Here is a 27968-nt window from a genome sequence, read left to right as displayed (position 1 = left end):
CCTGCTTCCTCTTGTGGTCTAACTACAGAATGAACTTTTTGGCTAACTCAGGTAACTGTACTTTTGCCAACACGAATGAATGAACTCAAGCCGAGCATAGTGTTGGATGTCCATGGGGAGTTTTTGGATGTTGATGATTTAAAAAATTTTTAGAATCCCCTTTTCCACCTGCCTTGTTTAGTCATCACTGGCGAGAAGATCTCCTATCCAGTTACCGACTGCTGAAAAATTCTTACGTTTAATTTTTCAAGTTACGCTTTTTTTTTTTCAGAGATGATGGTCCCATCTTTTCTCCCAGTCATGCATTGCAAATTAGATGCAGGTACCATTCAATGTCCAGTGTCTGCAGAAGAGAAGCCCTTGCTTAGATAAGAACATGTGAGATCTGGTTTATTAAGAACATCACACGTTGAAATACATGGTAGGACATTTTAGAGAGGCTCCTTTATTTGTTACATTGTGGGAGGGATGAGTAAAGTTTGGATCAAAGTTTAAGGAACTTTTGAGTTGCCTGAGAAGTTACTAAAAGCTGGGTTATAAGCCTGAGAAATGAGTGATTAATAATTAGGTGATTAATCATATTTTTTTCTCCCTCTCCTCCAAATACTGGAATTGACTCTTACTTTCCCATTTCCCCCCCCCCAGATTGACCCCAAAGTTGCATTTCCTCGTCGGGCGCAACCCAAGGTAAGTAGGAGAATCAGTAATAGGATTTTAGCACTCAGAGATGGTTGCCAAGGATTTTGAATTTCAAACAGAGTACTGGCAATCAAGTGTTGAAACCTGGTGCCTTCAGGTACCTTCAGGGTATCAGCATGTGGCTGTGAGAGTCCAGGCCAGGCAAGGAGCTCCGCAAGATAATCGCGTGCGTCTGCAATTTAGCCATCCCAAGGTGGGTTCTGAGCATCCAACGGGGCAGGGGCAAGCCTGATTCTTCGTGGCAGGACGGAGCTCCGTCTGTTGCAATATTTATGCAAATGTTCTATTTACTTTTTAAGCGTTGCCAAGATCCTATCAGGAGAATGTGGACATTTCCTTGTGACTGTCTTTTGGAGGGTTCTCTTTTGAGGCCCTTACAACTTGGAGTTTATGGAGAGGAGTAGAATTTGAGTAAACAGCTTGTCTTTCCTTGGAGAAACAACTTCGTAGACCCATAAAGCCCTGAATCTGACAGAGGAGGCATTGGATGTCTTGGTTTCAGGTTGGTGGGATCAATCAGGGCACATTTTCAAGTGCTGGGGCCTGGGGGAGAAGCTCTGAGTGTGTTATAACCTTGGAGGAGTGGTACTACAAGATTTGCTTAGAGGGTCGAGATCGGCCTTCACTTTTTCACGAGTGTGTGGCTAACATAGTTTTTGCTGAGCTTGCCAGCTATGGGGATGAGAACAGAGCTACCTGGAACTGAAGGTGAAATTTATGGGCTTAACATGTTAAAATCGCACGTTTTAATTATACTTTTTTCTTCCCTATGTAATATTGAGAGGTAGACTTTTCCTGTAGCTTGTGGCCTTGGCATTCTTATAGGGAAGGGGAGAAAAGGTGAAGCTTCCGATTACAGGTCATAAAGGGAGAGTTGTTGCTTTTGCAAATTCCATTTATTTCTTCAAGCATAGTCTCCCACAGGTGGAACCTTTTAATTGTGTAAAGGGAGAGAAGATGAAGCACTTTAATGAAGAAAAAGTTGGCACTTGTGGATGACATTTTGAGAATTTCAGGTCTGGAGCCTGCCATGTGATCCATCCTTCCTTCCTTTTTTTTTTTTCCCCCATGTAATTTTTCTTTTCCTTTCTTTTCTTTCAAAGGAAACACAAATCTCTTAAGTAAATAGAGCAAAAATACTTTCTTAAGGCATTTTTTCCCCCTAATGATTAAGCAAATAATAGGAATCAAGGAACCGAAGAGGTTAGATTATTTCCGTACTGAGCACAAACTTTCGGACTGCTAACTGTGTAAACTGTGTGTGATCCTTGACATTTCAGAGGCTTTCCAGAATTAGCAGTATTTCCTGGGTTTGGAAGAATTGCTGTTTCTTCCATAAGTGTGAATCTTCAAATTTCCAGGTTAGTCATTTGATCACCCAGAACTAGATCAGATTAACCTAGAGGGAAACTGGAAAAATCCCTGACTTGGTCAAACCATGGGTTTGACCTGTTTTCTCTTCCCTCTTGTTGCCCACCCCTCGCTCCCCACCACTTTTTTTTCTTTTTTAAACCAGAAAAGCTGTATTTCATTTTAACATACTCTGGCATTTGGTTTTTCGGTGATGCATTCAACTTGAAAACGAGATAGACTATTTCTTGACCTTGTCAAAATGTGCACCTCCCCCCCCCCCCGCAACCTGGAGTCTGGGATGTTTTAGGTGGATTGTCAAGACGTTTAGATGTGAACAAATATTATATCAGTTGGGGGAGGACATCTTTCCGTCGAGTTTTAGAGATTGCATAACAATACCTTGCTTTTTATGGCACTCTTTCCCAAGGACTTTCCTATCTGTTATCTCCATCTGCATCTCAGGTCCCAAGACACTGAGCAAACCATCTCTCCCGGCCTGTTTGCTCTTCTGTAAAAGGTGAGTGATGGGGGTAGCTCCCTCACAAGGTTGCTGTGGAGAAGTGAAAGAGCCCGGCACGGGGTGAGGGCCTCATCCCTCCTCATCGTCACCATTATCATTATTTTTGTTGGTTTAATCATCTTTCTTTTTGTTATTTTCAAGCTCAGCAGCTTGGGTTCGGATCCCGGCCCTGCCCCTCATTCGCTGCGTGGATGTGGGCAAATCATTTGGTGTCTTGGAATCTCATATACCCCATCTTACCGAGTTTTTTTGAGGATTAAATAAGTTAATAAAGGTAAAGTCCTTAAAAAAAAAAAAGACCTGGTGCGTGGTAATACCGTATGTATTACCTGCTGTTTTTACTGTTAATTTTGTTAGGCTCTCATACCAGTCGCCGAGAGAGGCCTAGTGATCATAATGACGTTAATTGAATTTATGTGCCAGGCACCGTTGTAGGGTCCTTATGTCTATCGACTCATCCAGTCTTCGCCTGTGTCCTGAGAGGTGGGCACTAGGATTATGTCCAATGTATAGATGAGAAAACCGAGGCACACGTGGGCTGAGATGTGGGGTATGGGCAGCCTAGCTCCAGAACCGGGCCCCTGCCCGGTGAGCTATCCTTTGGTGGGATCTAGGGGTATCACCTGTCCGTTCGGGCAAAGGACCCGGTGCAGGGTGGTGGGCAGGCTGTGAGGAGCAGAACCGTAGCCAGCGTGCGTGGACTTTGAAGGTCCCTGGTTGGGTGATTCACCCAGACCCCGTGATACCATCCCGCGGGGTGACTCTGGCCGGCCGTGTGGAGGGGCACCCTTTCACAGGACTCTTTTGCTCAGCTCCAGGGAAGCGGCTGGGGAATTGGCGAGGTGTGTGCTGGTTGGGAGTTGGGGCAGGATGGGGAGAAAGTGCCTTTCTTGTCAACGGTTATTTTCCGATAGAATTTGAGCTTGGCCACGGGGATTTCAGACTGAAGTTAGTGTTGGAGGCCAAACTCTGGCTGGCAGGGAGTCTAGGAGTTTAAGTCAAGCCTTGTTTATTTTTTGTTTATCTCCCTTCAATAAAACTTCTGTGTGTGGATGTGTCGGGGTCCCGGTGAGGGGTGAACTGCGCCCCTCCTCGGGGGCTGGGTGAGGAGCTTGTCAATGATACGTCAGCGCGGGTTTCGGTTAAAATGCATTTCTCTGCTTTCTGGCCATCCGTCTTTGCTAGCACTCGCCAGAGAAATATTCGTGGAGGTGTTAAAACAAGACTAGTGGAAAGAAACTGTAACTTAATATGAAAGCAAAGCCCTGGCAGTGAGGAGCAGATTTCATGTTAGTACTGTCATAATATTCTTTAATGTATCATATAAATAAAAATCCGTTTTGACCAGAATTTTAATGAGCGATCTGAAGGAAGGGCTTTGAATCCTGCAGTTCATTCATCCCCCTTTGCGATGTAAATGTTCACCTCTCAAGTGAAGTATAATGGGGCTTTATTAACTAGTCGAGGGGCGACTCTTTGGAGACTAGTGGCCGTTAATTAGCGAAGTACATTTTGATCAGAAGATGATGGGTCCGTTCTGTGCCTTCCTATTTCGCTGGATGATTATTTCATTTTGTAAAATATGTAAGAGTTTCTTCCCCTCTGTCTTTTAAAAAATTAAAATGGTCGTGCTATTCTAAAAAAGATGACTTAATTTGAAGCCATTGGAGGAACGGGCATGATTGGGATCAATCATGTCATATCATTTTGTCAGTCCCTTTGGGCAGAAGCGTTGGCTGCCTGCAAGAGTTTTTGCTCAAGGCTGTGGGTTCTTTTTCTCGTGCGGAAAAACCAAGAGGCTGTCGAACCTCTTAGGGGCGCGGGCGAGTCTGGGTGTAACAACCCATCTGCCCTAGTTACCCTCATGTGTCATAAAGCCTTCTCTGCTCCCCAGGTTGCCATTTTCCTCCTTACGTGTCAGAGGCCAGAACCTTATCTGTTGATCGACGGAGGTCTCATCTCTTCAGCCTATTTCCAGTTGCTTCAGTGGCAGCTGGGTGACCATGGGCACCCCATGTGGGCTCCTCTACGCCTCAGTTTCTTCCTCTTCAAAACAGGGTGTAGTGTCCAACGTGGGGTGCTTTTCAGCGTGAATGCAGAGCTCTTTGCTGGGAGCCTGGCACAAGGTGGTGCCAGCAGGTGTCCGCTGGTATCATTATTTATAGAATTATTTATTATTACTATCGTTTTTAAGTCATCTCTGTGCCTGATGTGGGGCCCGAACCTATAACCCCAAGATCAAGAGTCACGTGCTCTAAGCGACGGAGCCAGCCAGGTGCCCCATTATCGAATTATCTTTGTCGAATAAGAAAAGCTACAATGGAAAATGACCCAAGAAAAATCCTGATTGGAATGTAAGCCCCCTGCCTGCAGGGAGCCGTTGATGGCTGACTTTGCCCGATGCTGACTTCGGTGTTCTAGATGAATCCAGCCCACCTTTTTCAGGGCGGAGGCAGCTGACATGCAGGGAAGTTAGTTAGATTGGCAGCGCCAGGTCACACAGCTAAGTTGTGGCAAGGTTGAGAGAAGCCAGGTTTTCCTGCTCCTGTCTCGTCCACTGATGAGGCTCCAGGGCCTGGAAGGTTCTCTGTTACGCATGCATCCGTCCAGATGGGTGCAGCACAGCACGAGTGTTTTACACAGGCACCTCCTGTTCCGGAGGAGTGGTTTCTTGGCAGCTTCTCAAGGGCGGGCGAGGGGTGAGTTTTCGGCATGTGGCCTTCCCCTGCTGCGGTGGGTCGGGTCATTCTAGCGTCGTGCCATCTTGGATGATCTGCGGCTGTCACCTCGCCGGCCACAGTTACCCAGCCTGCTGGTGGGTTTCTGGTTCCCAGCGGGGACGTGGTGGTGTGTCTGTAGCTTGTCCACAACCTCGAGGACCCTGGGGGATTAGTGGCTTAGCTGCTTTCTTGTCGGGGAGCGTGGCTCCTTCCTTCGTTCCGGTCAGCAGCAGGTGTCCGCTCAGGAGGAGGGGCATCCTGTCCTCCAAATGTCCTTTCCTGAGATTTTTGCCTTTCCTTGCATGCTTTCCTTTCAGCGTTAAGGTCAGTCTGCCGAGAAGCCGGAGCTCCTCTGTTCTATGTCACACGTCTTTGGTGGGCAGGTGAGACCCCTCTGCCCCTCCGAGAAGAGAGGAGGAGGGAGGCACTCTCTGAGGAACCAGCCGACCCTCTTGGGTGCCCCCTGAGGTGGCATCCATTCTTCCTGTCCTTTCGTGTTTTTAAACCTGAACGTTCTCTGGCCGGAAGTCCCAGGAATCCAAAAGGGAGATGTAGTTCATCATCTCTGTTTGCTCGTTTGATCTGGTGTGTTCACTGAATAAGAGCTTGTTTGATGGTTTTTAATTGCTGACTCTGTGCACCCACTTTTGGGGGGATTCAGGAAACCCTCAATGCCCACCAAAGTCTGAACTTCTTAGCCAGGTAGCCAGGGTCGTTCAAGATCTGTACAAGGTGTGTCTTCTTCCAGCTTACTTCTCAACTCTTCTGCCCGTTGCTGCCTTGAAATTGCATGTTCCCCCTTCTGGGAATAGCTGCCCTTTTGTGCATCCCTACCTGCACTGTCCTTTCTGCTCTGGCCTGTGTACCACACACCTCTCTTTCAAAGCCTGACTTGGGTCACCTTTTCCACAGAGCTGTTTCTGCTCCCTCTTCCATGTAGTACTTCTTTCTCTGGATTTCCTTAGCGTTTTGCCTTTTCTTTGGTTATGGCAAACTGTAATAATAATAACAGTAATAATAAGTTAGCAAGTAATAAACAATAATAAATTTGCAAAAAGTTATTGACACACTCGTTAGGCATTGTGCTGGGCACGGATTCACTTATTTATTCACCAGACATTCTTGAGCACCTCCTGTGTGCCAGGGCCTGTGTGAGGTTCTGGGGACAGTGTGGAGAATAAGACCAAAAAGTCCCTGCCCTCATGGGGCTTTCACTCTACGGGGGCAAATAAGTAGTGAGCAAGTGAATGAGTACCTGCCATGCCGACAGCTGTGCAACCACAGCAGAGTAAGAGTGAGGGTGCGGGGGGAGAGCCTGTATCTTCGGTGCATTCACTTGCCACTCTCGGCCCTTGGGCAATCATTTACCAAGTTTCTGCTTAGCATCAGGAACTATGTTAGGCACTTTGTTCCGAGTTTTATGGTTATTTAGGTTCATGCCTTATTGCCTGCACTGGACAATGAAGTCTAAGGACACAAACATGTTTTAGTAATTGCAAAAAAACAAACCTTAGCTTTTGCTGCCGCTCTTTCGCACACCATCGATCTCCACGTAGGTGGAATGAATGCAAAATGGCAAAGGTGACAGTTCTTGTTTTCAAGGGTCTTAGCTTCCGGTTGGGAGGAGGGCTGCCACCTGTGGTACAGGAGAGGGTGTGAGAAGCACAGCAGAGCCGCAGGAACGGTCTTCAGAGGAAGTTAGAGCTAAGATAGCTTCTCAGAGGAGGTGGTCTTTGCCCCAGATCCTGAGGAACAGGAAGGAGGGAAGAATGGCAGGAATGCGCGGGGCTAGGAGAGGTCAGTGGGCCGCTGCAGCGAAGGGTGTGTGTTGCGCGGTGCTCGGGGTGGAGGCGTGGAGAGCAGGCTGGGGCCAGGTTGGGTTGCCTTGAATGCCAGGCAAAGCAAACGAGTCTGGGCTTTATTTGGCATGTGCTGGGGAACCTGTTTTGTGTGTGCACGATCACGGAGATGCCCCGTACAATGTTCTGAGCTCTTCTGGATCAATCTGGAAGCTGGGGATAGGACTGTGGCTGGTGTGGTTTCATGGAGACCCTCCCACCCTGGACCTGTGCCTTCTGCGTCATTCATACTGTGTTCTCTCTGGCTGCTGAGCCTTCTCTAGGAGTGATGTTCTTGGCAGATACCACCCCTGCCCTTTGGGGTGTGCGGCAACCGCAAAGAGCTCTGTTCTTCTCTTGCTTCCATGTTTTCCCTTCCTCTCCTCTTTACCTTCTTAACTAGGGGCCGTGATAGAGACGAAATCCCAGAGTTCTATACTCTGTCCTTGTCTAAGTCGTGGTGTTGACCTTGCTGTGTGTAGACGATGAGAGGTCATTTCTTGGTGTGGAAATCACAGATGGTCTGTGTATCACCAGGGTGTGTGCCCTGGGGCTCAGACCTCTGTAGCCTCTGCCTTCAGAGGTCTGCTTGGGGTCACCTTTCTCTCGGAGGGGCTGCCTGGTGTGAGGAACATGAGATTTTGAAATCATGACCTGTGCCTACCGTGTGATATGAGAGGTGTGAGCAAGTGTGGGCTTGGGCCTGAGCACCTCGTGGTACATGGTAGGGGCAGCAGGCTCCAGGGTGGTTGGTCCTCCTGGGGCAGGTGTCCCACTGGGTCCCACGCATATAACAAGCTATCTCTGTTCTCTCTCTCTTTCAAGGGTAGATAACATCAAGTTCCCAGTGATCTGGGAAGTTATTCTCAGGGTGTGTGTCTGCCTGCTATACTTCTTTATTTTATTTTGAGACCTTCAGTGATGAAGAAGAAAAATCCTAACCCAAAATAATGGCTGTTACTTGTTGTGAGTCAGTATGTTCGAGGCACTGTGCTAAGCCTCTGTATGCTTAATTTCCTTTAATTTCATCCTGACACCAGTCCTTTGCAGTGCTTCGTGTTTTCTCTGCCTTGCAGAATGGTAAACTGAGGCCCAGGGAGGGTAAGCAGCTTTCCTGGGGCCGTACTCCTAGGAAGGGTCAGTGTTGGCCTTTGGACCAAAGTCTGCCTGAATTCCAAGTCTCAGCTCTCAACCACAAAGCCCTGCTGCATCCAATAAAATCTACCCCCGCTGTGGGTAGAGTTTTAGGTTCTCGTGCTTTGCCCGACTCCTGTAAAGTGCTTAGGCCGAGGAATCAGAATAGATTTTGGTGTAGTCTGGCGGGAAGCTTCAGGTTAGTTTCCATTGCTTACTTTGTAAGAACCTTCTTGGCACAGTTGAATGCCACTTCCTAGCTCTATTTCTTCACCTGTAAAATGGGGGTTTTCATAGCACTTCCATCCTAGATTGTTCAGGAGATTAAATGGGTTAATGCACATGAAGGGCCTAGGGTGACCCAGTATAAGCATTGGTTGTCTGTTATACTTTCTTACTGTTCCCAGAAATGGCATTGGCTAGATTGTACGAGGACCTTACCTAGCGGCTCGTGGGTACTGTTGTCCTCCCTAGGGGTGATGGATAGAATAGCACGTTGAGATTTGGGAAATGGTATGTCCAGTGGCTGGGTCTGCTCCCAGGGTGCTGGCTCTTGAAGGGGAGATAGCATGCGTCCTTCATCTTGGGGTTGCTTGGTGGGCATGGGGAATGCATTTCCTTTTCTGTATCTGATAGCTGTGTTTTTGCTGCCTTTGAGAGTGAAGTCCTGGGGAGCAGCTAGGGGACAGCTAAGACACTGCTGTGTGAGAGGTCTCTCCATGAGCCTTCTCTCTCCCAGGCCTGGTCTTTATCTGCCTGGGGGTAGTTCCACCAATGACTGATCTGAAAGCATCGCATTCATTTATTTGTCACTGACTGTGACAGGCAAGTTAATGCTAATGGATTCTTTTTTTAGCCTGTTGTCTGGGATGAGTTTCTCCCAAATGTCCTGAAATCTAAGGCATTAGGGGAATGTGTAACTTTTATGGCAAGGGAGGATTTAAAAGATAAATAGGGTTTTGTGTGCAAGGGTCTTAAATTTAGGTTAGGGGCGAGAGCGGGCCAAGGAGGGGATGTTGGGGCCAGCCCAGAATCTTCTTTTTAAGAAATCCATTCGGAGCTCTAAATTGCTGTTTCTGTTTCAATTATGTGACAATTTCAAGGCTTTAGAAAAATCTAATAAAATGGTCTTGATGATGCATTCTGGGGAGAGAGTGCTTTAGAAGATCCAGGAGAATAAATTCCTTGGGGTCAAGAGATTCTCATTCCTGCCACCTCGGGCCTTCTTTCATCGGGGTTTTTTACATTTTTATTGTTTTGAAGGACAGAAAACCGTGTTGGAAATATTCAGGGCTTCATCCATATCCTCCACCGAAATGAATTATTCCCCTTGGGCAATTGCACGTAGATGGGCCATAGGGATCACTAGCTCTTTTTTTTCCCTTTTCTTTTTCTTTTCTTTCTCTCTCTCTCTCTCTTTTTTTTTTTTTTTTTTGCTGCCATGTTGTAAATGACTTTCAGAGCATGGTTTGTGTGTGTAGTGATTTTGAATAAAGCAACCACAGAGAAAAACTTGGAGGAGTGGGCAGAGAGGCCCTCTGGAAGTTTTTTCTCTTCTCCAATCAAAGCTTTTGATAGTTTCCCAAGGCACAGAAGTTTACAACGGAAGCCGGCTTTGGGCTGCCTGCGGGAACAGCACGCGGAAAGACCTAGTGTAGCAAAACGCGATGCTGAGTGACATTAATGAGGTGACCGCTCTGGTGAGAGGGAAGCAAGGGACCAGCAAAGCAGCGGTTCCCATGACTGGCTGTCTGCTGAATGTGTCTCCTTCTGCATGCTCGCGTGGGCGCCTGTGTGTGTGTGCGTGCCCACGCTCTGTCTCCCAGGGCCCTGCGGTCAAAGTTTTAACACCAAACCCTGCTTCGTTGGCTGCGGTACTCGCCATCCTAGGGAGGCCATGTGTGGCGGGTTCTCAGATTCCACCTACTGAAAAGTGAAGTTTCAAACCTGGAGGCATTTTGCTTTACCTTCCGGGTCCCTGCTGGAGCCTGCATCACGGTGCTGGGCCACTGTTGGGAACACCAAAGCCAAGAGGGCGAAGAAAAGTCAGTATTCTCGTCCCGGGAATGGATTCTAGGGAAGCAGGAGGAGAAAACCTGTTTGCTTATAACTTTACTTTCTTTTTCTAAAGCCCTAGCTCCTGATAACATTTCATATTGGTGGTATAAATGGAGCATTGCAACCACTGCTTCTTAAATATTTTAGTGCCTTGGAATGTATTCTGTATTTCCATGTTGCTCTTGGGCAAGACTTTCCAGTTACTCAAGAAAAGCAGCCACATTTCAGGTAGATTACCTGGTCAGAAGGTGAGAAACCTGCCTTACCCAGCGGGACCTTGGGACCCTTGGTCTGTTGTCCACTCATTCCAGGAATGAAACTGCTCTCCGCTGCCTCATTCCTCAGCATAGCATTGGAGTGAGCATCCTGAGTATCCTGAACTGTCCTGGGCAGGTGTTTGAAAAACTGCTGCGAGATCTTAAGCAGAAAAGTTCCAGGGAGCCTGGAGTGGGGCGAGGTGGGTGGAAACAGTGTGTATTTATTGATGCTCCCCTGGTTTATTTTTTTACCCCTTCAGTTCCATTCCCTCTGGGATCTCTCTCAAGTGTGTCCTTTTTGTAGTTAAAGGCAAACCAACAAACAAAAATGTTTACACTTATACACACAACAGCCGGTAGTTCACCTTCTCTTTCACCCTGGGGGGAAAAAAAGATTGAATTAGGGGTGCTTGAGCCTAGGCAAAAACTGGGCTGTGAATCTCCACAAGACTGTTACATGTGTATGTTTCCTTTTCTGTTTTCAAAGCGGATAATTGGTTTTAGTAAGAACTTCTGACTTGATTAGGGGACCCTTAGGAAATTAAAGTGTGTTTGAATTTCACAAGTATAATTTTAATTATACAAATTTTGCGTTTTCCACTAGGGAGCTAGGTTCAGAACTTGTTTTCCTATACTAATAGGGGTAGTAAAGCTGATTATGGCAGAATGCCTCACTTAAATCACTTTGAAAATAAAAATCCATGGATTGGATCATTGTTTTTCCCTGCAGAACACGATGTTCAGGTTCACGTCCGCACACGTTCCCATATCCTTGTTAAAAAAGATTTTTCAGTGGATCCACAGAAGTGTAGAACTGAGTGACATAGTTGCGGGGGGGTACCTCATTATGAATTTTTCTGCTGCACTTGCTGAAAGAATTCAATTAAAGTTCTTTTTGAGCACAAGTCCTGCCTGGGCAGCCTGTGTTTGGCACACTGCCACGTTAGCGTGTTGTGATTGCCTTTATAACCCCCATCACCCTGTTTGCTCAGAGCCTGTGCATTCACAGCTTTCGCTCTTCAGCTGCCCCTCTTCAGCAGGACCCCGCTAGATTAGAGGAGAACGCACCGTGGAAACAGTCACCTGAGTTCTTGCCCAAGCTGCAAAGAGATGATGGAGAGGGGGATGAGCAGACCCCCTGGGCTTTCCCAAGAAGGGCTGATTGTGTTAATGGGAAATGGCCGCTTCTCAGGGCCATCCAGACAAAACGCCCATGTGTCGGGGAAGTGCTTTGTAGGTTTGAACTCAAGCATCCTCAAACATCTCCCCCTGTGCAGGGGCTTTAAAAGCTGCCTAGAGGCCAACGCCTCGGTCTTCCTGGGCTCTTGTTCTCAGATTTTCACAGGAGAGCTTGAATAGAACAATTGTTCGCCGAAGAGAAATCCTGGAAACAGCTTGTGGAAGAGGTGGTGTCATCTAGGTAGGGACCTGAAAATATGGGAAAAATAAAGCTCCAGCTGTGGACCTGAGTCCACCCCATCTCCCGTCCCATGTTCAGTCATCCACTTTATTATTTTTATTCCTTTCTTTTTTTTAAAGATTTTATTTATTTATTTGAGAGAGAGTGAGATAGAGAGAGAGAGCATGAGAGGGGGGAGGGTCAGAGGGAGAAGCAGACTCCCCGCTGAGCAGGGAGCCCGATGTGGGGACTCGATCCCGGAACTCCAGGATCATGACCTGAGCCGAAGGCAGTGGCTTAACCAACTGAGCCACCCAGGCGCCCCTATTTTTATTCCTTTCTGTTGAAGTGGTGTAGCTTAGTGTTGAAGAGCCTGGACTCTGGAAGCAGGCTGAGTTTGAATCCTTGCTCTGTCACTTCCCGGCTGTGTGACCTTGAGCACATCACCTAAATATTCCATGCCTTAGTTTTGTCGTCTTCGAAATGGACATAATAACAGGCTCTCCTTCCTGGGTTTGTTGTGAGGATTCCATGAGTTGACAGAGAAAGTGCTGGTGTCTGACACATAGTAGGCACTTTGGGTGTGTGAGTTAGTATTGTTAGGAAGAGTCCGGCAAAATGCTCACCGTCTGCCTTGCTTGGTAGTTGGAGAACTGGTCAGTGCTGCGGTCTCTGGCCTTAACATATTTTTTTCTTCAGCAATTGAGGAATACAAAAGAGCGTACGTGTGTGTGTGTGTGTGTGTGTGTGTAAATATATGTGATTAGGTGGAATCACGGTGTAATTCAGATTCAGAGGCGTTTCGTGCTGTTACAAATGAGGCACGTAGTTTGGTAGGCGCATGGCCCTGGGGCTCAAGCCTCTGGAGTGAATTTGGTGCTGCCACTAACTCTATGACCTTGGGAAGGTGTCTAAACTTTTCCAAGCTTCGATTCTATACCTAAAAACTGGGGGTAATAGAGTTGTGGGATGAAATGAGACACTGTAAATCAGGCACCGGGTGTATGGTTGGCACTTAGAACATGTGAATTCCTTCCTTCGCAGGGAAGGGGGTTTTTTCTTTGTTTTGGTGTTGTTGTTGTTGTTATTTATTATTATTATTTTTTTTGGTATCTTGGAAAACGAGAAAGATACAAAGTACTCTGCTCTTGCTGGAGATTCTGGAGTTAGTGGATGAGTCTTTAGAAAGCTGACAGTAAGAGGGGGTGCTCTTATCCTTAATCTACATGCAAAAGGGCTGTTTTAGGGGCTTTGTTTCACAAAACCCAAATTTCCAGTGGTGGGAAATGATTTTGTTTGGTTAGGAACCTTAGATGGTGTCCACAAGCCTTTGAAGGTGGCTTTGTTTGTACTTTTGACATTTGGCGCTAACCAGGAGGACAGGGCAGCATGGTTGAAGAGGTTTGGGGGTTGCTTAGATTTCTGCCTGCGACTGAGGACAGTGGGAGGGAGGGAGAATGTTGGCGTGGGGGATGGTGTCTTTTCACAGAACCTTTTACTTGGGGACACAGACCGGTAGGTTTTGCTCTATGGACATGAGCACCAGAGCTCCGGGAGATGTCCCCAGTGCCCCGCCATCAGCCTGGTGAACCCTGACGCTCCGATCAACTGTCAGGGCTGGGAAAGCCCCCCGATGTCTTAGGGCATCTACAGTCTGTGTGTCCAGATCTCTGTGCTCATTTTCCAGATTAGCCCCCTTCACTCCATGTCCATCAGGTGGAATTTTCCAGATGTTTCCGGGAGCGAGGAGCAAGATTATGGTTATGAGTGGATGCTGGGCAGGGGATGGGGTATGTGTGAATGTGAGTGTATGGAGGATGGAAGGGGGTGGCCGGGAGGAGGGGAAGAGTGGAAGATTACATTGACTAATTATAGGGAAAAAGCCATATTTGCTGCTCCATTAAGTGATCGGTAGGCTATGGAGCAGTGTATTGTAATTAATGCAGAAACAGCAAATAACTGTTAAGTTTGGAGTGGAGGGTCTCCAGGCACCCCTGCCCCACTCTGCTGCTCTGTGTCCACTGCCCCCCTCATTATCCTTTCAGGTGCAGAGTCTTGGGGGACACCCTCCTCTGAAGGACCGAGGTAGAGACTTGGACCAGTTTTCTGCTGCCTTGTTTTGTCAAATGAGGATGTCTTGCCCGATCTCCTGCAGAATCTTCTGCAGGGGTTTTTGTGTTTTCTGAGGATGAAGGAGGAGGGACAGACCCGTGCCATCATTGCTATTCTTGCCACAGCCGTTTTAATTTCAGCTCATAAAAGTGGCAGGTTACACATCCAAGTCCATCGAGCTATGGGCTGTGTGGAGTTGTGATTGCTTTCCTTGATGGTTTCTTGTTCAAATCAGCGGTGCTCTTAATTTTCCAGATGAAGTAAAAAGAAAATTGGAGACTCCCCTCCCGCCCTGTGTCTCTTCATCCAGGGTTTTCTGAGCATGACTCTGATTTGGAGGGTTAATATTAATTAGGAGCCAGTTTGGACCTCGCTTGCTTGATGAGAGCTGCAGCCGTGGTGACGAGGTTAGCTCCTTTCCGCATGTGCCTGCTCCTCGTGAAACTTTCTGGATTTAAAAGCCAAAAGGGTAAATACAGAGAAAGGCGATGAGGGGCTACTCCTAGAGAACTGGGAGAGACCCTCCCTGGTCTTCAGGGAGGAGCCGGATGGGCGCGCAGGGGCATCTGGGGCCCGAGGAAGTTCTGCCTCTATCTACCCACTCCCTCTCGCGGGCGGCGGGGGCCTTGACCAGCTGGCCACCGCCGCTCTCTGCCTCAGTTTCCTTCCCTGCAGGTGCGTTTCTGTGGCTTCCAAAAAGAGGCACGACTCATGTCCTCCGTTTCCAAATCGGGGGACGCTCGGATTTCTCTGAGGCGGTCCCCCGTTCAGTGCCAGGTCACCGGGAGGCTCTTCAGTGTGTGCTGAGGCTCAAGATCCCTGCTTCCCAAGCTTTCCCAGTGCTGACTGGGTCTTTTTGGGGCAGATGGTACAAAGGACAAAGACACAGGGAGCCTGCGAGCTCCACTGTACAGTTAGGAGACAGGGGACCTAGGGAGGAAGTGCCCTGCTCTCCTTAGGTTGGCTCGCCTTAGGGATCTTTCTTCTTTGGCCTGTGGGTTTGAGTTGGTTCTCTTTTTGATGGGGTGCTTGGGGCTGGAGGGAGGATGGCTGACTGTGGGTGTGAATGTTCCAGTTCTAGTGGGAGAGACCTGGCTTCTAGTTCTTAGCTCGGTGCCAAATAGCTGAATGTGACCTCAGGCCAGTTGCCTTGCAGCTCTGTGCCTCGGTTTCCCCATCCGTGGACTGAAGGAGAAAGAGGGACTATGTGGTGGGAATCAGCAGTGCTTAGGGTTTAAGAGAACGGGCTCAGGAGGCAGGCGGTGTTAGGGTTTTTATTTATAAACCAATAATTTCTTAGGTCGGGAAGTTCGCTTAACTTTGTGGGTCCTCAGTTTCCCAACCTGTAAAGTGGGGAGAATAGGATACGAATATCTACCTGACAGGGTTGTTGCAAGGACTGCATGCCCCAGTGTTCAGACAGCGCTTATCACAGCGCCTGAGGGTGGTTAGGACTTTATGTGTGGGAGCTGCTCTTGCAGCTACATAGTGGCCTGGCCGAAGGTTCCTGAGACACAAAGGTGTGGAACAGAAGCGGCCACAGCAAGAAAACAGTTGAGCTGCAAAGGTTGACTTTCTGACCTGGACGGAGCTTCCCACACAGGCAGATTTGTGGTCAAAGAAGCAAAGGCTGCCTGGACTGCCTGGTCTGGAGCTTTGGGTGCTGGGGCGCCTGTGACTGGCCCCTGAGCCCTGCAGAGCAGAGGGATGTCTGGAGTAGGCCGGCCTGCGGTCCCCAGCTGGAGGCGCCAGACCGCGCCGTGGGCATGGGGGTCGGGCCGCCCTCGCTGGACATCTTAGCCCCCCGGCGGCGGGAGGGGGAGGAGGGGGGACAAGGAGGGGAACTGATGCTGAGGGACCTGGAGACCCACGTTCGTTTTCGGAAACCCACGTCTGGTACTGTCTGAAATACAGAAGCTTTGCGTGGCTGAGGCAGGACCGATCAAAGGCCATTTGCAATCTCAGAATGTTCCTAAGTGTGCTTGGCAGACAGAGTTCTGTGTTTTGATGGCTTCCCCTCCCACTGTACTCCCCCACTTGGGTGAGGTGGTGCTGAGTCGGCAGTGGCACCTGCCCCTCAGGCCTGCATGTGCATCGGGAGCGCCGAAGGGGGGCAGGTCCGGGCCCTGGGCGGCCGCTGCAGATGCCAGCTCGCTGTGGCCAGCCGGGTCCCCCAGCTGCTTGTCAGTCTCTTTGTCGGGGGCAGGCCTGAGTAGGTGTTGAAGATGGGGAAATCCTAGGTGGTGGTGTTAGACTATTTTTTTTTGTTGTTATAAATTTTATTTATTTATTTGAGAGAGAGAGGTCATGAGCAGGGGAGGAGAGGCAGAGGGAGAGAGAGAGAGGGAGAAGCAAGACTCCCTGCTGAGTGGGAAGCCCAGACACGGGGCTCCATCCCAGGACCCTGGGACCATGACCCGAGCCGAAGGCAGACGCTTAACCGACTGAGCCACCCAGGCGCCCCTTGTTAGACTATTATTACCCCCTTGAAGGGAGGGTGGAAAGAGGGACTGTGGTGGAGAGCATCTTGCTGGTTCAGGAGAAAGGATATACTTGCAAATGAGCACAGCGCAGGCCAGGTATAGGCCGGAGCACACTGCAGAGGAGGGCGGGCTGAAGGATCGATTCGCTCACCACACAGCAGATGTCTGCCCTGTCCCGAGCCAGGCCCAGAGCTGGGGAGTGGGGTCCAGCTGTGAGGAGGGTCTCCCCGTCCCTGCGTTTGCATGTGCACATTTGTGAAACAACCTATCACAGGATCTGTTATTGGCGTACAATTACAGTGACTGCTACAGAAGCCTGTAGGCTGTTCCAGGGGGTGGGATGGAGACACCGGATCTCCTATAGGGTCTTGGGAAGGCTTCCCGGAGAAGTACACAGGGGCTGAGCTTGCAGGGTGAAGGTAAGCGTGACCTCAGGAGGGAGGATCGGGGTGCATTTCCTGTGCTGGAGGGCAGAGGGCAGGGAGGAAGAGAGCAGAGCAGTTAGGCTGGGCCATGTGTGTGGGGTTGGGTTCTAGTCTTACCCCAGGAGGGCTGTTGGGGGGCCCACTTAGGGCTTAGGAAGGGGTGGGAACTGATCAGTTTTGCGTTTTGGAAAGATCTCTGTGGCAGTCTGTGTGGAGGAGGGCTTGTGGGAGCCCCAGGCAGATGTGGGGAGACCGGTTTGTGACTGGCCTGAAGGAGAGGGCTGGTCTGGCTGGAGGTGGAGACAGCAGGCTGACGGAGGTGTGTTTGTGAATTAGCACAGCAGCTGGGTGATTTGGTAGCTGAATGGGTGGTGCTAACGGGGAGAGGCAGGTTTGGCTTGTGGTGTGTGTAGACAGAGCCCCCCTGCCCCTACCTGGCTGAGATGGGGAATGTTGGTGCCCATGGCAGATGGGCAGGACACATGGGCCGGACTCAGGGTTGAATGTAACCCTCTGGCGGGAATTTTGCACACTCATGGTGATGTTGGTAGACCTTTTTTTTTTTCGGTAGATCTTTTTTTTTGAGTGTATACTTCGACTAATACACGTGCTATTGTGTTAAAAGTCTACATACCCTGTAGGTCATAGAGAAATAATTAAAAGTTAAAAAGGATGAGAAGAAAGTTAAACACAGGGCGCCTGGGTGGCTCAGTTGGTTAAGCGTCTGGCTTCGGCTCAGGTTGTGATCTCAGGGTCCCGGGATCAAACCCCTCATGGGACTCCCTGCTCAGCAGGGTGGGGGTCTGCTTCTCCCTCTCCTTCTGCCCCTCCCCCCTGCTTATGGAGGCACTTTCACTCTCTCTCAAATAAATAAAATCTTTTAAAAAAAGCTAAACACAAATGAAAGTTCGTCTTTTCCTCCTAAACCCTACTTTGGGGACCATAGCTTTAGGCCATGGACAGCCATTAAGGAGTTAGGGTGGGGCTGGCGCGGACAGGTGGGTGTTGGGGAAAGGGCATTCTGCAATCTTGGGGCCCTTGGATAAGTTCTGTGCGTGCTGGGGGTCCATGAGGAGGTACCTGCACGGTCCCGTCACCGCGTGTGGCCTGCTGAGTTGGGCACGAGACCACACGGTAACATCCCCCAGAGGTGGATGTGGTGTTGTCGCAGGAGGGTGGGCTCCCTGGGGCTTGGCCTTTGCTAGTCTGCGTGGGCTCATCCAATGGAATAGACGGCGAGGTATCCCGGTGTCGCCTGTCCTGTTCAGTTGAGAGGGCCAAGGCCACACTTGGCCATGAAGAGTGGATCTTACAGAGAGAGCTTGGCATAAGTGAGGGGTATAGATTCTGGCCGCGGCCCTTCCGCTACCTGCGGTGTGACCCCAGCCAATCCGGAGTCCTGCTGGGCCTCTCGTTCCCTTGTGTCTGCTGGGTTGATAATAATACTTCCCTATCAAACTCCAAAGGCTGAAAATGATTCAGAGCCAATTGTTTCTGTCTTTGCAATTCAAACGCACCTCTGACTTTACTCTCCCAGTCGCTTCCAGCAAATTGGTATTGCTACTCAGAGGGTATGGCTGGGTTCTCGGAGGCTAATTCCGTTCCAGCCCGCTCCATTTAGCTCTTCCTTGGAGCAGAACCCGAGCGAGGATCTCACCTTCCAGAGAGTGCTTTAAAAAACGCTTGTTTCTCAACAGACTGAATTTCAGTCTTTCCCGGAGCGCAGCCGTGCTCAGCAGAGGCCTCTGAGCTGTTTTTACATGTGAGAGGTGAGCAAATCAAAGGTGAGCCCGTTCTGCCTCAGTGAGGCCTTTTGTGTGAAAAGGCCCTTCTGGAGTAAAGCAGTCAGGATGACTGCCATCCGCCAGAGCTACCCAGTGACAGACCTGCTCTGTGGGGGGACGCCGAGAGAAACCGGGGCCAACAGCAGACCAAAGGACGCCCAGCACCCCAAGTGGAAAAGCCTGATGGAGATAAAACAACCCCGAGAGTCTGTCTTCAGTTCGGACGTTCCACGGAGCCAGGTTGAAGTGGCCGCCCGAGGACGTCAACAGTGACAATTTGTCCCCGCTTTGACTTCTCTGGCTTTATTTCCTTTGAGATCAAAGCCGGGAGACCGTAGTTGCCAGTCCCGGGCTCGGTTTCAGGCGACGTTGGTGTCCCTTGCTTTGTGACCTTGGGGTTACATGTCTTTGCTTGGGGTGACTTTGTTTCCGACACTAAGTAGGAGGTGTGTTGCAGTCTTGTAGTTAGAGGGAGCTCTTAGGAACGCCCAGAAAGGACCGGAAAGCACCCTGGAGGGCCAGCCCCGCGTTTTCCAAGGATTCCCGGATCTCAGAAGTCTGGAAGCTTTCTGTGCGTTAGCCTCGCTGCTCCTCGGAGGGGCCGTCCTGAAGGCAGCATAGTTCAAGGGACAGGCTGAAGAATCCCTGCCCCCAGCTGCATAATAAATCTGATACTAAAATTAGTGCCGGCCTCCTGAGCCGTAGTTCTTGCTGAGGTGATAAAGAAGCGTGTGCGTGTGGCCGGCTTGTCTTTCAGGACTGAGGGCTGTTGCTTTACGTCGGATGAGTGTCCAGGCCTCAGAAGCGATTTTTCATGGCAGCATCCCCCCCATTTGCCTGCTTCCTCTTCCTACCCTGTGTTTTGCAGGGGTGGGAGGAGGCAGGGGGCGGGTAGAGGGGAAATATTTGAGCTCCACTTTGGGTTTTGCATAACTTGCTGTCACAGTGGGTAGATGTTCTTTGAGAATCCTCCTGAAGGTTTTATAATTGAGTCTTTTACCTCAGCCGCAGTATATTACTCACTTTCTCTAAAGCGTTTACTTTATGCTCTGTGGAGGGAGGGAGGGAGGGAGGGAGGGAGCGAGACTTTTTTTTTTTTTTCTCCCCTGGAAAAATATGTCTATGGGAGAGGCTTGCCGTCCAGAGCAGTTGGGTGGCCGGCTATTAAAGTTTGAATAACGGAGGAGGCCTCTAGGTCCCTCAGTGGAAGGCAACCCTTCTGGCAGGGATGATTTTGCTTTTAAAGTAACGCGTTCACCTTTAACTGCTAACGGCTGTGACAGAGTGGTATTTAATTTTAAATTGCCCATGTCCAGAAATCCTCTGGTACTCTTTAAACAATAAAATGTTTTTCATCTTCCTGCAGCTGTGTTCTCAGTGTGGGGGCTTGTGGTTTTTGGGGAGGGGAGAGGGAGCTCATGTGTCCCTCTCCACTCCCCTCCTTTTCCCTTTCAGAGTCACCAGGATTTCTAGAAAGCACTGTTCCACTAGGTGTGGAGTCCCCACCTATAAGCTCTGCAAAGTGAGTGGCTGGGAAGTTTATAAGCAAAGGCCGAGTGGGGTCAGGCAGTAACGTCAGCCCCTGGGGCTGAAGTGCTTCCTCTCTGGGCAGAGCCCAGAAGTCGGTTTGTGTCCCTGACCCTTTCAAGGGGCCTGTAGCTGGTTCTCCCTGCGTCTACCCCCCCAGCCTTCAGGGGACCTTGATTTCTTTGTGATAATCAGAAACAGATTTTGGCTCCTGGTCCATTATAGATGTGTTTGAGATGGATGCCAAGGCTTAAGCCGTGTAAAGAGCATGTGAAAATACAGATACAAAAGAAGGGACGGAAGAAAGGAAAGAAATAGGCTCTTCCAAATACCCCTGAACCCAACCAAAAAAAAAAAAAAATCCTGAAACGACAGTATATAATAGCAACAACAAAAGGCCTCAATCCAGGCCCCAATAAAGCATAGGAAGAGAAAATTTGTCTGGGATGCCTGAATGGCTCAGTCAGTTAAGCATCTGCCTTTGGCTCAGGTCATGATCCCGGGGTCCTGGGATCGAGCCCTGAGTTGGGCTCCCTGCTCAGCGGGGAGTCTGCTTTTCCCTCTTCCTCTGCCCCTCCCCCTGTTCATGGTCTCTCTGTCTTCTCTCTTGAATGAATAAATAAAATCTTAAAAAAAAAAAGGAAATTTGGCTTCAGAGCCAGCCGAATTGGTGAACGATGTGCAAAGGGTGGAGGACACTCGTGGCCGCCTGGAAACGTGGTCTCGCTGGCGGGGGGTGGGGGGTGGGTGCTTTCCCAGAGCAGGGGCCCCCTGTGCCCCAGACTCCCAGCAGAGGTGGCAGGTTGGTGGGGACACACTGGGAGCATCCCTGTTGTGCCCAGCAGGACTCTGTTTCTATTCAGGATACCCTTGAGTTAGGAAATATTGATTGCTTAGTATTTGTAAACAATCTTTAAAGGGACCCGGTGCCAACAAAAACAGCTAACTTCGGACGATTAAAGTGTGTTAGGGGAGGCTCTCACCAGGGAAGCCCGTTGCTCTGATGTTCTGGATCAGCACGGCCCCAGATTTTATTTTCCTTTTTAATTCTAAAAAGGGGCCCGCGGAGTTGAGCAATGTCCGAGTATCTGTGTCTTTTTCATACTTGTCGAATTTTTTCTCTTTAATGCGAGTGTCCTTAAGGCTCGTGCCCGTGTTTGCTGGCCGCCCCCGCCCCCCACCACGTTTGCAGGCCCAGAGCTGCTCGTCCTGTGTCTCTCGCTCCAAACAAAAATAAACTCGTGTGTTCTATGTATGTATCTTAGAGGGGCGCGCGCGCACGCGCGCGTGTGTGTGTGTTCTCTCGACAGGTTTGTTCCCTACAGCTGTGCAGCCACAGCTGGCTTTGAAATCTGGAAAAAAACCATTTTCTTTTTCTTGAAGTGACTGAGGGTAAGGCTGGAAGGAGGAGGAGATGGGGCGGTGTGGTTTGATGGTAATCACACATCAAACACGCTGACCCCAACTTTTTAAGAAAGCACTTAATTAGAATATTGTAAAAGACAGTTATTGAGAAGGAGAAAGTTTTTGTTTGGGATTCCTGTTTATTGTGGTTGACGGTTGGTTTGGGGTGTTTTTCGTTGCTATAGAGATTAGGGAGGCATGGGGGCTCCGCGGTGCCATCTTCTTCTCCTGTGGAGGTGGGGGAGGCCTAAACTAAGCTCAGGGGCATCTGTGGGGGACAGGAGAGGGCTTCAGCTGGCTTTGGCCCCTGTGCTCTTAGCTAGCATGAAAACTGCCTTTTTTACTCTTAAGAGGCAAATTGGTAACAATTTATGGAAGCTGCCTCACTGAGGAGTGATCAGTTTCTGGATGTGCCTTTGCCTTCACCTTTCTAGAAGCCTCGTAGGAGGAAGGGAAGTTTCTGTGCACAGATGAGCTTCAGTTTCTCAGAACTTTGTTCTTTCCAACTTTTACAAAATGGTTTGCATCTCTCAGCTGGGACTCGTCTTTTAGATAAGGATTCCTCAACTTGGTTGTTGGAGCCAAGCACAGAGGGCTGTAGACACGCTCTGTTTTCAAGGTTAGGGAGCAAGAAGCTTGCAGGGGAGGCGAGTATCAGCGAGGGAGAGTTCTTTGGGTTCAAGGAGACGTGTTTTCTCCCTCCTAGGAAGAAAGCCTGGTTTTGTTTTCTTTTGCTGTCTTCTTCTAACTGCTTAGAGTAAATAGATTAACAAATGGGCTGAAACCAAAGGAATAAAGAAGTTTGCAGTGCTCTGTCTGTGTAGGGGGCTGGTTTGTGTCTTTACCGTCTCCCCTTGACCCGCATGCTTCCCTTTAGTACTTCCAATCCGAAAGCAGAAGAGCGGGTCCCACACGGTTCGGGGGTGCAGAGCTGTTGTGCCCTTAGCCACCTTCAAGGGGAGTTGGCTGTGGAGGACAGGGGGGCACCCCCAGTTGTGTCTGGGAAGCTGCTCTGTTCTCAGGGCTTGTTTTGCATTCTGCGGTATAGAACTGAATGTTTAGAAACAGTTACAGGAACATCTCCCCAAAGAGGTATTCCCGCGAATTTCTGTGTACACGGAACCCTGTTTTCCCAGCAAGGCTCATTATATTTTTAGAGAAATGTTTCCTTTTCTCGTTGCCCGTCAGTGTTCTGCTGTGTCGTTCTGACTTCCTGAACAGGTGTTTGGATGGGTGAGGGGTGATAATAAAAGAAAAAAAATTCCGCAGGATACTTTTTGTCTCAGGAATCAATACCTTTTCATCCTCAATGGAGGCAGTGGGAGTGGGGACCCAATCTGTTTTCCGTCCCTGCCTCCCTGAGGAGGGCAAGAAGAGAGTCACACTGCTCATCCGAGCCAGCTAGCCTCCCTCCCTCGGCCCCTCCCTCCCTTCTCTTTTCTTTCTTTCTCTCTTTTGACCGATACCTAACTCCTTGTCCCGTGTCCAGGATTTTGAGAGCGTGATTTCATGTTGGCCAACAGCACTGGTGGTTGTAATTTCACTTGTTTTTTTGGCATTAAGGAAACAGATTACCAGAGCTTTCTCTTTAAAGGCTGAGCGCAGACTTTAAGGGTCTGAGGGAGAAGACCCCGAAGGCGGGTCTTGGTGATTTTTTGAGCCCCCCTCTCCTTGAAGCTGGGCGCCCTTGTGTGTTCCTCGAGGGTCGCTAATAAGAACTGCTAGCCTACATCAGTGTCTCTGAGAATCACTGACTCGCTAATTGCTCATAATCGAGTCCTGGCTTCCCCCTCCTGCCGAGAGCACTTTTGTTTTCCGAGTTCTGCGGGGGACTGGACGGAGTTCTGGAGTGTTTAAGAGGGACCCCATAAAGGAGTTTGGCGTGCCCCCATTGCTCGCTGGGCTCTCAGAGGTGACCACACCACTGGTCTCCAGGCTTCAGGAACAAGGGGCTGCGAGTGACCTTTCCCAAGGTTGCTTGTCTGAGGGAGAGTGGACTCCCCAGCCCACTGTGGCCTCAATTTAATTTGTTCTTTTCCTAGGGCAAAATGACCTCGCAGTAAACCTGCCTTTTTTTTTTTTTTTTTTTTTTTTTTTTAAGGGAACACACAGAATTAGGAAAGGTGTGTTCTAGTAGAAAGCAGGCAGCTTTGGGAGGAGAAACCAGTAGCCACTCATTTAAAATGCCAAGGTAGGGTTAGGCGGATGGGAAGTGCGGGGTCCTGTGTGTTACAGTGAGAGGCCCGGGGACAAAGAGGAGGCAGAGAGAGGGCGTGGGCTGCGGAGAAACAGTGCAGGGATTTTTGAAGCAACATTTCTCTTGGCATTAGGAATTAAAAAAAAAAAAAAAGCAACCCCATTTGCTCCATATTCGTGGTTTCTATGGTACTCTGCAAATTAGTGGTCTCAGAAAGCTCTTTTTTTCCCTTGTCTTTCCTTTTTTTTTTTTTCTTGGCTAAACCATCATAATAAGGCCCTTCCCTCGGGCATCCTGAGGAGCCCAAGAGTACCGCCTTGCAGCGTGAATGTGGGAAGTCCGCGTGGCCCAGAGAAAAGGAAGCACAGATTGCTTCCTTCCATGAACACCCAGCCCTGGGAGGAGGGGTCACCTGAGTGTCTTGGAAGCTAGTGAGTTTGGAACCCCCTCGTGCCTGAGTTTGGGTACCATATGATTTGTTCACTTTTCGTCTCTTCCACAAGTCCTTCGTGGCCAGTCCTGGGGAATTGTAGGAAGGAGAGCATGGCAGGGGGTGGGGGGTTTCAGATGGAAGACCGCCGTCGGAGATGGGCCAGTCCGAATTTGGATCCTGATTCCCAGCGCCCCGAGTGCTGGTTCCCCCATGACTCGGTTGGCCCCATGCTTCTATTCTGTAGGGGTCGGTTTGTGTCTGGTGCCTGATGTTCTGCTTTGCTTTGGGCGTCCAGTCACTTGGGAGCTGGGGCTTTAGCACACAGAAGAGGTGCACCGGGCTTCTGAGGCCTTTCTGTTCTTACCTGGGGCATTAGCAAGCCCTCCCCAGGCCTCGCTGGAACCGCCCAGTTGTACTTGTGGCCAGCCCTAGTTCCTAGCCCCCCCTTTTGTGAGTTAGAAGCAGTCAAGTGGGCTCCCTCCGCAGGCCCTGCCTCGGGGAGGCAGGATGTAGGATTTAGGGGGCTGTGAGTGAAACCAGTCCTGCACTCACCCCTGGTCTGGTCAGAGAGCCCCTGCGGATAGTGCCTTGTGTCAAAGGACTGGAGGGTCACACTGGGCCATCTCCCTAAAGGGAGCCTATCGTCTGACCAATGGATGGTCAGACTCTCCCCTTTGGGAAACAGCAGTAGGGCTGGTTGTGGGAGATCAGGCCTAGGGTGGTACCAGGAGCAGCAGAGAAGTCCCGGGGATTTGGAGCATTCTCTTTCTTTATTTCTCCATCCCTCTGTGGGAGAATAGAGGCGATGTGGTGTGGTGGGTAGGGCCTGTTCTTGAAGACAGTTCTGGGATCGAATCCTGGCTGTGTGACCTGTGGCCAAGTTATATAACCTCTCTGAGCCGCGTGTGTGTCGTGTAAAATGAGGATATTAAGACTTGCCTGGTGGCCGTGGGGACAGGTACACGTTCAGTAGAGCACCTAGTACAATGCCTGGCATTCAGTTGGTGCTTACGTAGTGCCAGTTCAACCGGGCTGGGTCCAGCTGTTGTTGGGAAAAGCAGGAGGTTGTACGGGAGTCAGACTTATGCCAGTCGGTTCATCCTGCTGACTTGGACCGAGGGGCCACAACGTGCTGTTGAGGCTTCCAGGCCCCCAGAGGTTAGCTCTTCCCTCCAGAATCTCCCTGTACCCCCACCCCCTCGAGGTCTGCCGAAATGAGGGTTTACCTCCCAGTCGATCCGAGACAGTCCCAGCTTCTGGGCACCTCTCCTTCTCTCCCCTTGCTCCAGCAACCGAGGGAGGCTAGGGCTCCGCACGCAGGTCACAGGTCGCTCCGGGCTGGGCTCTGACTTAGGGGGGGTGGTGGAGACGGTGGTGGTGCAAGGGGCAGAGACTGTGGGAAGCTCGTGTGAATGTGAACATTTAATTACTGTCAGTAGTTAGCCCAGGGTTTCTGGACCTTGGCGCTGTTGACATTTTGGGCCGGAGAATTCTCTGTTGCTGGGGTTGGGGAGAGGGGAGCGGTGGGGGGTGTTGTGCATATGGGAAGATATTTAACAGCATGCCTGGCCTCTACCCACCGGATGCCAGGGGCACCCCTCCCCAGCTGTGACCATTAAAAATGCCTCCTGGGGTGCACAGTCGTCTCTGGTTGAGAGTCATGGGTGCAGCCTCGCAGGTGGCTTCGGTACAGGAGGACGGGGAAGGGTGGGTGTGTGTTCTGAGGTTCTGTCCGGCATGGGTTGGACCCTGGACCCTGAAATATTCATGGATTTCAAGAGCTGGAAGGCACCCAGAGAATTCGCCGGGGCCAGGCCATGGCCCCTGACAGTCCTCTTTGTGGCCAAGGGAGAGGGCCATTTCCCTGGGCCAGCCTCTCGGCGGAGCACTGCGCAGGGGCAGCTTCCTCTTGCTCCGGGGGGCTCTTGGCGCTCCCGTGTTCCCGGCCTCTAGTAGGAGAGGGGCTGCAGGCTCCTGAGTCTGATCAGCCCTCTTCTCTGCGCACATGCGTTCCAAAGAGCTCAGAGGAACGGGTTTCTCTGTGCAGACAGAACGGAGTTTTATTTGAAATAAATTCAATTGGGGGGAAAAAAAAAGTTTCCCCTTGCCGGGACTCTGCTGTCCTCTCTCCCCTTTCTTCCTTCTCTGTCTTCTGTTAAGACAAGCCTGGAAGGGGCTGTCTGGTGAGATTGGTGGGCCAGGGGTTTTCCTAGACCCTGATTAAAGGCAAATTATCCAGTGGAAGTTGCATGTGGTTGCTGTGCTTGTAAAAAAGTCAGTTGTGTGCCATAAAACCCATCATGGCTCCCTTGGTGAGAGGGGAGAGGGCTGGGGATATTTAGTGATGTTAGTTTAGTTTCCAACGGTTTGGCTCCCGTGCCGGAGGAGGCAGCCCGTTGGCACAGCGTACGGGGGTCTTGTTTTCTAGTTTTGGTAAGCGAGTGAGGGAGAGGCATCTGGTCGGTGGGGAGCTTAGAGACAGGACGGAGGTGTTGCCAGCAAGGTGCCAAGCAGTAGCTTTAGATCTTAAACTTGGGGGAACCAGATGGCTTTATGGGCTGGAGGTGGGGCCCCGTGATGTCTCAGTGACTTTTGTCTCCCGTTTATTTAGAACCAAAGACACTTGGGCTCGGAGAGGCAGGATAGCCTAGTGGCCGAGAGCACACGTGCAGGGACTGGACCGCCCGGCCAGGTATAAAGATGGGACGTTGGGCAAGTTATTTAATTCCTCTGTGCCTCAGTTTCCTCATCTGTATAAAATGGGGTGAGGATTATAGTAGCAACTTTGGGTGGTTGCGAAGAATTAACAGAAGTAAAGGTCCGAACCTAGAGCCCAGCGGGGAGTAAGGAAGTCACCCTTCGGTTCCTTGTTAGTAGTTATGTTATTCTGGAATGGATGGTTAGCTTTGCTTCCCTGGTTTTACGACAGTGGCTCTTACACGGCACTCTAAGGAAAAATCGCACGGGCCCTTCCCTGGATGTGTGGAAATCGGGGTCTCAACGGAGGGGCCCAGGAATCTGCACTTAACGCCTCAGATGCGGGGCTCTGCAGAGCACTTTGCGACTCTAGAAGGGCAGCATTTCTCAGATCCTCAAGGAATGAGGCTCCCCCAAGTCATGACGGCACCCTTCTTCACCTTCGATGGGCCGGACACAGGCTGCCGGATGTGGGCCCTGCCGGGCGCGATGGGTGTGGATGGTTGCAAGCTGCCCGCTTCTGCCCTGGCCGGGTCCCGCCTGTGCTGTCGGAGCGCTGGGCCGGTCCCGGCAGCCGTGGGGCCAGCGAGGACCGGCCGCCCTGGCCCGCAGCAAGTCCCCGGCCCTGGCGAGGCTAGCGTCCCACACCCGGCTCTCACTTCGCTGGCGAGAACAGCGGGCCTGTGTTGCAGGTTGTGTTGTTTCAGTGGGGAGCTGGTGTGTGTGTGTGTGCACGCGTGTAAAAGAAAACATCAAAATGTTTGGGGAGTGTTTTAGGAAAATAGCAAGGAGCAGATTGCCAAGACTTGCTTATATGTTTCTTTCTTTCCTTTTTGCTGGGTACATGTGTGATCAGAATCCCGGAGCGTTCTGAAATACAGCTTCGGCTTTTCTTACCCCAACTGTTCTTTCTTACGGTGGAGAGGAT

The 27968-nt window shown here is 50.2% G+C and overlaps 1 protein-coding gene across 6 annotated transcripts in view; it reads left to right on the top strand.

Annotated features, from left to right (window-relative positions):
- The window catches only part of MSI2 (musashi RNA binding protein 2), a 389166-nt gene that overhangs the window by 4843 nt on the left and 356355 nt on the right, over positions 1 to 27968 (top strand). For all 6 annotated transcript variants that reach the window (XM_073879573.1, XM_073879572.1, XM_073879574.1 and 3 more), the window contains exon 5: positions 646 to 687. In XM_073879573.1, coding sequence (XP_073735674.1) covers positions 646 to 687 — 42 coding nt within the window. The remainder of the gene's footprint in view (positions 1 to 645; positions 688 to 27968) is intronic.

Source organism: Callorhinus ursinus, unplaced genomic scaffold (genome assembly GCF_003265705.2).
Source record: "Callorhinus ursinus isolate GAN/ISIS: 27379988/994484 unplaced genomic scaffold, GSC_fseal_2.0 scaffold34, whole genome shotgun sequence".
Taxonomy (NCBI): Eukaryota; Metazoa; Chordata; class Mammalia; order Carnivora; family Otariidae; genus Callorhinus; species Callorhinus ursinus.
This window is presented reverse-complemented; position numbering and strand designations above follow the sequence as displayed.